The 10,763-nt window shown below is 45.7% G+C and overlaps 1 protein-coding gene across 1 annotated transcript; it reads left to right on the top strand.

The window, feature by feature from the left end:
- Positions 1-242: 242 nt before the first annotated feature.
- Znf251 (zinc finger protein 251) lies at positions 243-10,049 on the top strand. The gene is made up of 4 exons (XM_021659090.2): positions 243-333; positions 539-671; positions 998-1,111; positions 8,350-10,049. The coding sequence occupies exons 1-4, from the start codon at positions 304-306 to the stop codon at positions 9,954-9,956; spliced, it is 1,884 nt and encodes a 627-aa protein (XP_021514765.1). The 5' UTR covers positions 243-303; the 3' UTR covers positions 9,957-10,049.
- The last annotated feature ends 714 nt before the right edge of the window (positions 10,050-10,763 follow it).

Raw genomic sequence — 10,763 nt, forward strand, 5'->3', positions numbered from 1 at the left:
GCGGTGCTATGCACCCACTCTTGGTGTCCTGGTGCGTGGCTGGAACTGCCAGCATGTGCCCGCGCTTGGGGCGTTTCTCAGTTTGGAGAGCAGCACGGGACAGGTCACACGCTGGCTCTCACGGCTTCAGTACACTCCAGAAGGCCACTTCAGAAGCAAGTCTGTCGTCTTACTCTGACCATCTGCCCACTGCCCCAGCAGAAGGGGGCTGAATTTGTCTGTTTTCTCTCCCTGAGAATAAGTTGGGGAGGCCTCAGGCCGGGGCTGCCTCCTGCCTACCACGGATTCCAAGGTGGTTCCCAGATGGCTGCCAAGTCTTGCTCCCGGGCTCCGGTGAGTTATTCTTTCTCCCTACTGCCCTGGTCACAAGCTAGCTGTGAGGTGAGCAGATAGTGAAGCCGGAAAGGGTCAGGGTGCAGGCAACAACATTTTATGGGGATAGCGCTCTGTGTTCAGCTGAGATCCACTGGTCTCAGCTCTGCTACCCCAGATCGAGAAGCCACGCCCCTGGTGCACTCTCGGCATGTTGTCATTCCAGGGCGAGATGCCTCTGACCTTCCAGGATGTGGCTGTGTACTTCTCCAGGGCAGAAGGGCAGCAGCTTGGCCCCCAGGAGCGGGCGCTGTACCGGGATGTGATGTTGGAGAACTATGGGAACGTGGCCTCGCTGGGTGAGAACTGCCCTGGAGTCCTGGCTCACTGTGGGGATGCTCTAAGGGACTTTTTGGGCTGATTTGGATCTTTGATTCTCAATGAAACGAGGATCCTGCTCCCGTCCGCAGGTACCAATCTGCCTAGTTCTAGGGACTGCTTCCCTTGTGGCCAGTGACCTCACAATGCCTTTCCCCACCTTAGGCATTTGAAGTCCTTGTCCCTTGGCCTCCCCTGACCAGTGTGCAATTACTCTGTCTTGTGTGGGAGACCCAGCAGGCAGGGTCCTGCTCCACCACCACCCCCAGGCTGCAGGCAACTCACCCTGGGTCCTCACCCTTAACAGGTTTCCCAGTCCCTAAGCCAGAGCTGATCTCCCAGCTGGAGCAAGAGGAGGAGCTGTGGGTCCTCGATCTTCTGGGGGCCGAAGAGCCAGAAGTCTTGAGAAGTTGCCAGACAGGTGAGCATAAGCTAGAGGCTGGTCTCAGGAATGGGCTAACGGTCTTGCCCATGGTGGCTGGAGTGAGGCCTAGAAGGGAAGCAGATCAGTGATGGTATACAGTCCAGCCCTCTGTGAGTGGAAACATAGCTGCAGTATGAATGTGCTTGAAAGGTTTTCCTTTGCTGGTACATTTGCCAAAAAAAAAAAAAAAAAAAGCAAAAATTGTAGCTTCTGGTCCTTAACATGTTTTGTTCTTTTACACACCTTCATTGACTTTTTCATAGAATATACTTCGTCACACTAGCTACAGGTTCCATATTGTACCCCTTTCTCCTGGAGCTCTTCCTCTTCAACCCTCAATTTTGGCCAGCGTCACTTTCCTGTTCTCTTCTCTGTCTTGAGACCAAGTCTCTTTACGGAGCTCCAGCGTGTCTCAGGCGCCTGCACTCAAGTCACCCCTCCTGGGGCCTCAGCCTCCATAGTAGCTGGGACTGCAAGTATGTGCCACCAGTTTGCATCCTCAGTGCTCTTTATAGGGTCCCTTTGGTCCCTCCCTTCCCCTTGCCTCCGCCTTCTCATGTAGCTAGGGCTGGCCTTGTGTAGATGAGCTTGGCCTTGAGCTCCTTATCCTCCTGCCTCTGCCCGTCTAGCACTAAGGATCATAGGGTATGTTCCACCACACCTGGCCCTCTTAATGCGTTCTTCCGTTCGTTGATTCTGCTTCACCAAGGCTCATTTTGTTTTCTGCTGTTCTTGTTTGTCAGTCATGCGCTCACATTTGCCAGTATTTTATTTTGTGTGTTAGGGACATCAGTTGTTGACCCTTTATGAGTTGTTGGTCCCTTCTACCAAAAATGAGTGCATCGTCACTTCTGAGTGGTTTACTCAGAGAGGCTCTTTTGAATAATACACCCCCAAAGTTTCACACATTTGAAGTAGCCTATATTGAAGCCAGGTTGTCTTTTTTGGGGGGGTGGGGGGTGGGGGAGGGGCAAGCTTAGATCATTGACCTGTAATTTTTCTTCCTAAAGAAGTTTATAGCGAGGCTTGATGGAAGTACAGCCTTGAGGACATTTCACATTTTCGCAGATCTTACTTTCTTTCGTGTATGTGCACTGTAGCGCAGGTGACTGCAGAGGTCAGAGGCATCAGTTCTCCTGGACTTCCAGGCCCTGTGAGCTGCCCAGTGAGGGTGCCGGATCCCAAACTCAGGTCCTCTGCAGCAGTATGTGCTCCTCACTACTGAAGTGCTTGTTTGTGTTTTGTTTTGGTGCTCTATATTGAACTCATGCATGCTAGGCAAGTGCTCTACCAATAAGCTATACCCTGAGCCCTTTCTGTGTCTTTCATTTTGAGACGGGTCTTAGTTGCTCATGCTGGCTTTGAACTCACGTTATACTCTAGGCTTGCTTTGAGTTTGTGATCTTACCTTGGCCTCCTGAGAAGCCAGGATGATAGGCCTGCTCCATCATGTATTTCATGAATTTTCTATATGCTTTATTACCGTTTAGTTCAAAATATCCTTTGTTCACTTGTTTTTGGTTTTTTTTGTTTGTTTGTTTGTTTTTTGTTTTTCAAGACAGGATTTCTGTGTGCAGCCGTGGCTGTCCTAGAACTAGGTCTACAGGCCACGCTAGCCTCAAACTCATCTGTCTCCTGAGTGCTGGGATTAAATCCATGTGCTGCCACCACCTGACTTTTTTTTTTTTTCCAATTCTTTGGCCCAATCAATCATTGGACATGTGTGAGTTTCTAAGTAGTTGTTTTATTTCTAATTCTCTTTCTCTTTTTTATTTTTTTCGAGACAGGGTTTTTTGGGTTTTTGTTTTGTTTTGTTTTGTTTTTTTGTGTATCAAGCCCTGGCTGTCCTGGACTTGCTTTGTAGACCAGGCTGGCCTGGAACTCACAGAGATCCGCCTGCCTCTGCCTCCTGAGAGCTAGGATTAAAGGCACACCACCACACCGGGCTTTCTCATTATCTTATTGTAGTTAATTTATTATGTAATTCTACTATGGTCAAGCAACACAACTCTGTATAGTTTCAGTCTGCTATTTGCTAGACATTATGCTTTTTAAATCTATTTTAACTAATGTTCCTTATGCCTCTACTTCCCTTCTCCACCTCTTATCCCTCCTAATACCTTCCAACACCCCGACACTAGGTAGGAGAGGAAGAAGGTTAATGGGGAGAGAGGGCAGAGTTCTCTTTGGCTATTTCCAGATGGTTAGGGTTTTCAGGTTCTTTGGGTCAATTCCAGGCTCAGTGTCAGGGTGTCTGGCCGTCCAGCAAACAGCAAATACAGCAGCAGGGCGAACCAGCAGCAGCCTTCCTCCTCCTCCAACCCTCTCCTTGAAGCCTCGTGCTCCAAGCATCTTTTGGCTCTGGTATTTAGACCCTCTCTGTGTCCTCAGAGTTAAACTGTCTCCAGCTGGCAGAGACCATGTCCCTCCCCGACCTGCAGGAGGCTGTTATCGGTTGGCAAAAACCATGACCCTTTCCAAGCCACACGGGGCCGGTACCAGCTGTGGTTAAACTAGAAGCAGCTCCGTATCCCAGACTTGGGATTAAAACAAAAACCTGCTTACACAGCATAGCTGAGTTTTTAAAGAAACCAAAACTTCCACTACAGCTAGGTGGTTATGACTTTCACCTCTCTTGGTAAGCTTGCTGTGTGTGTAGCACTAACTTTTTGTTGCTGTGATTGAACACACACACACAAACACACACACACAAAAGAAAAGAAAGAAAGGGATTCACTTATTTTGGCTTGGCTGTCCAGATAAGATAAGAGTCCATGATGGAGCAGACTCATAGCGGCAGTGAGGCCAGCCTGGCAGTCAGAGTGATCACATTTCATCTGCAAAAGGAGGTGGCGATGTGACACATAGGTGGGGACAGGAAGTCCTTCAGCAAGGCTCCATCTCTTAAAGCTTCCACAACCTTCCCAAAGAGTACCACCAAATAGGGGCCAAGTACCTAACTACGCCTGTGGGAGATATTTCTCATTCAGAATTTTCACTATCCATGTGAAAAAAAAAAAAAAAAAAAGGAGTGCTCTGTAGTCACAGGATAGCACAATGTATTTAGGTTGATGAGGCCGATAGTGTGGTTCAGGTTTTCCATGCTTTTCCTGATCTTTGTTACTTGTTTTTAACTTTTTTATTTTAGTTGCCAAGATTATCGGAGGATATGAAGTTGTCTTTCCCTTTGATTTATTCAGTGTCTGCTAGCTCTATTTTCAAACTGTGCTATTGACTTTTTCTCACTTAGGAGATACTGACATAGCAACTCCAGCCTTCTTGCTGTTTCTGTTAGCATGGAGTATCTTTTTTCATCTGTTCATTTCAGCTCTGTCTTTATATTTAAAGTGTCTGTCTTCCAAATAGCACACTATTGGGTCCCATTATCTATCCACTCTGTCTTTAATTTTTATTGTTGTTTTTTTCTTAGGGAGGGGTGTTTGTTTGTTTGTTTGGATTTGAGACAGGGTCTCTATGTAGTCCTAGCTGTCCTGAAACACACTATTCAGACCAGGCTGATCGTGAACTCACGGATATCCACCTGTGTCTACTCCCCAAGCGCACCACCATACCTGACTTCTTTTATTTCTGTTCCTTTCTCTTGTCTTTTACAATGTCCTACGATCTTTTAGTTTAGCTATATGTAATATGTGTGTATGTATACACATGCACACACAACTTTAAATTTCATCATACAGTATTATGATTTTAAACAGTGAGCAGATGGTCCATGATTTACAATGGGGTTATGCCCTAATAAATACTGTAAATGGAGACAATCGTCCATTAAAAATTAATTTCTCATTCCTACTTTCCTGGTATCCTGGTATCCACAGGGCACAATAGAGTTTAGTTGTTTATCCTTGTTTCCTTAGGGTTGATTGGGATCTGTGGCACGCTGCTACAGCCTGGAATTACAAGACAGGGTTATACTGCATATTACTCTTAAGTCCATTTAATGCATGGTCATTTAATTCTGAGGTATTAGATTGATATTAATCTGTGTCTGTAATTCCAGTAAGTTTTGTGAAGTTGAGTTTGGTACATATGTATTTAAAATGCCCAGCATTTTTAGTGGTTTTGTTATTGATGTTTAGTTTTTGTTTAGTATTTTTGGGTTTGAGACAGGGTTTCTCTGTGGAGCCTTGGCTGTCCTGGACTCGCTTTGTAGACCAGGCGGGCCTCGAACTCACAGAGATCTGCCTGCCTCTACCTCTCTGAGTACTGGGATTACAGGTGTGTGCCACTGCATTGTTTTTAAGACAGTCTAGTAGGGCCCAGCAGTCATGGAACTCGCTCTGTAGACCATGTTGGCCTCAAACTCACAGAGATCCTTAGCATTTTTGAGGATTTTTAGTACAGAAATCACACCAAGTCTCTGTTCTAAATACATCAGTTTCCATTCCCAACAGCAGTGTGTAAGGGTTACCCTTTTTCCACATACTCACCAGCATTAATCATTTGTTGTCCTGGTGATAGCCTTTCTGGAGTGAGATGTTATTTCAAAACACGTGCTGTTTACATTTCACTGTTGACTGAGGAGACTGAACAACCTTTCAAGTATTGGCCATTTGTATTTACTTTTTGCTTGTATTGTTGTATTTTTGTTTTGAGACAGAATTTCAGGTTGCACAGTTTGGCATGAAAAACTGCAGTTGAGAATAACCCTCATCTTCTTGCCTCCATTTCTTCAGTGCTATGATATCTGTCCACCATGCCTGGTACCATTTCTGTTTGTTCTAAGACCTGTCTGTCCATTTATTAACTCTTATGTGGATGGTCTCAGGGGTTTTATTTTTCTAAGTTTTGCAATGTTTGGTATATTCTAGGTAATAAACTGGTGTCTGTTACATAGTTGAAAGATTTTTTTTCTCCCAATCTTGTAGGCTCTGCTTTTTTTTTTTTTTTTTCCTTTTGAAGCTTATTTATGAGCAATGATTGAAATGCTGTTTATCGTTTCCTGTATAGTAATGTAAGCAGAGGAGAAATGGAGACTGGGACTATAGTTAGGACAGCTCCCGCTGTGCTGAAACTTAGCTCGAAGAGCTTCCATCTGGCAGATAGCACCGGATAATGACGGAATGGAGGTCCCTAGGGACTTAAGCTCCTTGATGGCATCCTCTGCTGCTCTCTCAGGGCAGCAAGCACAAAGGCAATGCATGCATCCATGAGGGAGGAGACGATATAAATAATGAAAAATCATTAGGGTAACTTTTTTCTCTTTTCTTTCCTGAGTATAGTGATGTGTGTGTATTAATCTCAGTGCTCAGGAGCCTGGGGCAGGAAGATTAGCATGAATTTGAGAACAGCCTGAGTTGTGTAAGCAATACGCAGTCTCGAAAACACCAAAAACTTTTTTCTTCCTACTTTTCCAGTCTTCCTTTGGACTTTCATTTTTTTGTTTAAGGTTTCATATTTATTTGACATGTGTGAGTTGCAGATGTGGAGGTTAGGTGGATTGTGCCACAGTACGTATGTGGAATCCAGATTCAGCTTGCTGGAGTAGGTTCCAAACTGAAGTTTTCTGGTATGGCCGCAAGCACCTTTACGCATTCAGCCATATGGCAGGCCTCGATTTGGTTTTGAGATACAGTGTCTTGTGGGCTCAAACATGCTTTCAAGCATGTTTGAGAACCTTGAACTCCTGGTCCTCCTGCCTGCATCTCCCAAGTGCTGAGAGTCCATGTAAGTACCACCACACCCACTTTTCAGTTCTGACTCAGTAATTAAGAACTTTTCCTCAGCCAGGTAGTGATGGCATCTGCCTTTAGTTCCAGCACTCAGGAGACAGAGGCAGCTGGATCCCTGTGAGTCCGAGGCCAGCCTGGTCTACAGAGCAAACTCCTAAATGGCCAAGCCCAGATGGCTTTAGCAGTTTGCACTAAACATTTAAGGAAGAAATAGCGCATATATGTGTATTTTTTTCCAGTGAAATTTGGTTTATTCAGTACATCAAATTTTGGAACTTACTCATTTTTATAATATATCTTGGATTTTCCTTTAATTATACGTTCTTCTGTTACTATATAGCAAGGTATTCTGTTTGTCTGAGTAGAGGTGGGTTTAGACAGTCGCCTTGGTTTTGAACATCTGTCTTTCCTCATCTCCCCACAGTTATGAAAAGCATGCCAGTTAGTGCTGTACTCACTCATCTGATGCATATGAGCATCCACATAGGATAAATTCTTCTTCAAAAAGATCTGTTTTACTGTGTGTGTGTGTGTGTGTGTGTGTGTGTGTGTACACGCACATTCATGGGATGCTGGCAGAGGCCAGTGGAAGGTTTCTGATCCTTGGGATAAATTCTTAAGGAGTAATTTGGGGACCAAGGGTTTGTAATATATTGATTCCTAAGTCCAGCCTTCTCAGCCTTCTGTGCCCACACCTTTGCCACCCACTTCTTTCTTATTCTGTCCATGGTGACAGCCCTCTTAGACTCAATACCTTCTTCCTCACAGTCCAGCATTCGTGTCAGTGTCTGCCACTGCTGGCTGGCACCCTTAACTATTTCAGATCGATTGTTCCTCTTGGGGTTTTCTGACCACAATGACTGAGCAGGAGCCCGTGATACATGACCTACCAGTTCTTTTTTGAAAATGTACTTGCTAACCCAAGCTTGGTGGCATGTGACTTAATACCAGCACTTGGTGACAGGATCATGGGTTCCAAGACATCAGAAGCTACACAGCAAAACTCTGATTCAAAAAAAAAAAAACAAAAAAGTCATTATCTGTCTTCCTGAATAGAACATAAGGTTTTTTGAGACCAGAGACTATGTCTGTCTTCCTATTGTGTTCCCTACCTAGAATGTGCTTGGCCTTGTATTTGTTGAATAAATTGATTTGACAATTTAACACTGGCAGTTTGTTTGGCTCCCTCTTCCTTTGATGACTAATGAATTCATTCTGTCTTCAGTCTGCTAGTTGGCCATCTTTATTTCTGGATTCTATCATATTCTTATACTGACAGATCTGACTTTTGCCTAATAGCTTTATTCTTGTTTGTTTGTTTATCGAGGCAAGGTTCTATGTAGCCCTGACTGTCCTGGAACTTACTGTATAGACGGGGCTCGCCTTGTAGTCTGAGATCTGCCTGTGTCTGCCTCCTAAGTGCAAGGATTAGAGGTGTGTGTTTTCACACCTGGGTACATAATAACTTATGGAAACATAAAGTAAGATGTGATTTCTGCTGACAAGGGTTTCTCTAGACATTTGTTTGTGCTTTCTGTTTAACAGATTCTGAGATTGAGACCAAGAAGGAGCTATCCATTTTAAACAAGAAATGTTCAGAAGAAGTAAAAACCCCAGAATTAATATCACAAAAATTCCTAAGGGCTAATTCACAGACATCTGAGTCCCAGGAAGCTTGGGACCATGGAGGTCAGGGAGAAGGGAGCCACGGGAGCCCTGATACTCACAGTTCAAAGAGAGTTGCTCCGAAGGACTCTACAGTCTGCAGGGAACAACGTCAAGAGAACACCCAGACGTCTGCATTTGACAGACAAGGTGTTGTTACAATTCAAAGAAATAAAATGGGGCAGAGAACCTTTAAGTGTGACATATGCAATAAAACATTTAAGTATAACTCAGACCTAAGTCGGCATCGCAGGAGTCACACTGGGGAAAAGCCTTATGAATGTGGTCCATGTGGGCGGGCTTTTACTCACAGCTCAAATCTTATTCTTCACCAGCGAATTCACACTGGGAATAAACCGTTTAAGTGTGATGAATGTGGGAAAACTTTTGGGCTCAGTTCCTATCTCCGTCTGCATCAGAGAATTCACACTGGAGAAAAGCCTTTTGGGTGTAACGAATGTGGGAAGGCCTTCAGTAGAAGTTCAAGCCTCATTCAACACCGCATAATACACACAGGAGAGAAACCCTACAAGTGTAACGAATGTGGGAAGGCCTTCAGTCAGAGCCCTCAGTTAACTCAGCACCAGAGGATTCACACGGGAGAGAAGCCGCACGGGTGCAGTTGGTGTGGGAAGGCCTTCAGTCGGAATGCAAGCCTTATTCAGCACCAGAGGATTCACACGGGAGAGAAGCCCCACAAATGCAGTCAGTGTGGGAAAGCCTTCAGTCAGAGCTCCAGCCTTTTTCTTCACCACAGGGTCCACACCGGGGAGAAGCCCTATGTGTGCGGTGAATGTGGAAGGGCCTTCGGCTTCAATTCTCACCTCACTGAGCACGTGAGGATTCACACTGGGGAGAAGCCCTATGTTTGTAACGAGTGCGGCAAAGCCTTCAGCCGTAGTTCCACGCTGATGCAGCACCGCAGAGTGCATACGGGGGAGAAGCCGTATCAGTGCGCCGAGTGTGGGAAGGCCTTCATCCAGAGCTCCCAGCTCACCCTGCACCAGCGAGTACACACCGGAGAGAGGCCTTATGAATGTGGCCTCTGTGGGAAGGCCTTCAGCCGGAGATCAGCCCTCACCCAGCACCAACGGATTCACGTGGGCGAGAACGCACAGGAATTTGAGTGTGGCTCGGATTTTGTTTATGACTCCAGCCGTCTGCCCACTGGAGAGAGGCATGGCAGGACCTTCAGCCACAGTGCTAAACTTGTTCTGCAGTGGACAATACGAAGCGATGAAAAGTCCCGGGATTGTAATGAATGTGGGAAAACTCTTAGCACTTCCTCCCAACCCATGGAATATCAGAAAATCCAAGCGGGGGAGAAACCCTATAAATGCCAGGGATGTGGAGGTAAAGCTGGCGGTGGAGTGTCACCCCTTACTCAACATCACGTGACTCGTGTTGGAGAGAAACCACAGTTGAATGATGGATCTGAAAGATACTTAATTCATATCAAAAAGATTTTTCCAGACAGACATTTTTAATGTGATAAATGTAGAAAACAATTTAGAAACTTTGTTTTATATTAGGTAGGATGGCATAATGAAAGTGAAATAAACTAACAGACTTGCATGTTAGGAGGCTGGGGCCATGTGGCCTATTGTGTTTACCCCCCCTCCCCCCCCATGCCCAGGGTCCTGACTGACTCAACCCAGCAGGCCACCTTAACATCAGGTCGAGCTCAGGTTTTTATCACAGGGTCGAGTTTCAACACTAAAGAGCAGCTGATGGAAGGTTTCAAGATAACAAAACATTTCTCGCTGGTGACCTAAGAGAGAGACCCGGAGATCTGGGGAATTTGGCCTGTCATCTTTGAGAGTATTGATGACGCTAAGGACAAGCTGTGGCCATGAATGGCAAGCATGTCGACAGTCTGGGGACCGGGGTGGCTCTGCCAGTGGCTGGATGAACTAAATTTGGTTCCCTAGGTGCAGAGAAGACCTGGAAGTTTGCAGGGGAGGGCAGCCACCGTGAGGCGAGGAGTGGAGGCTACAGAGTCACCAACACAGTGTGACGGCTGTGCTAACCAGAGCTTAGTGCCCACGATGGCAGCAAGGACAGCTACAAAGAGTGAAGCTGCTGGAGGTTGTCCTGGTGGCTGTAATGGAAAGACTTCTTGTTCTTCGCTCAAGTAGTCACGTGCAGTGAGCAGAGCTTGTCATTTCTCTTCTGCCAACACTGCCCGACTCCCACTGACCCCAGGCATCCTCGTGACTAGGCGTTTCTTTTTAAGGAAGTGCTATCCTTGTTTCATTTTTTAAGTGTTTTGCCGGGCACTTGAGCAACAGAGG

This window comes from Meriones unguiculatus, chromosome 8, assembly GCF_030254825.1.
Source record: "Meriones unguiculatus strain TT.TT164.6M chromosome 8, Bangor_MerUng_6.1, whole genome shotgun sequence".
Lineage (NCBI taxonomy): Eukaryota > Metazoa > Chordata > Mammalia > Rodentia > Muridae > Meriones > Meriones unguiculatus.

What these genes read in the sequence shown, in the direction of transcription:
- Znf251 (XM_021659090.2), top strand. Translation starts at nt 304, where the DNA reads ATGGCTGCCAAGTCTTGCTCCCGGGCTCCG. An exon ending in AGTCTTGCTCCCGGGCTCCG is followed by an intron (nt 334 to 538) that starts GTGAGTTATTCT and finishes TTGTCATTCCAG; the next exon opens with GGCGAGATGCCTCTGACCTT. An exon ending in TGGGAACGTGGCCTCGCTGG is followed by an intron (nt 672 to 997) that starts GTGAGAACTGCC and finishes CACCCTTAACAG; the next exon opens with GTTTCCCAGTCCCTAAGCCA.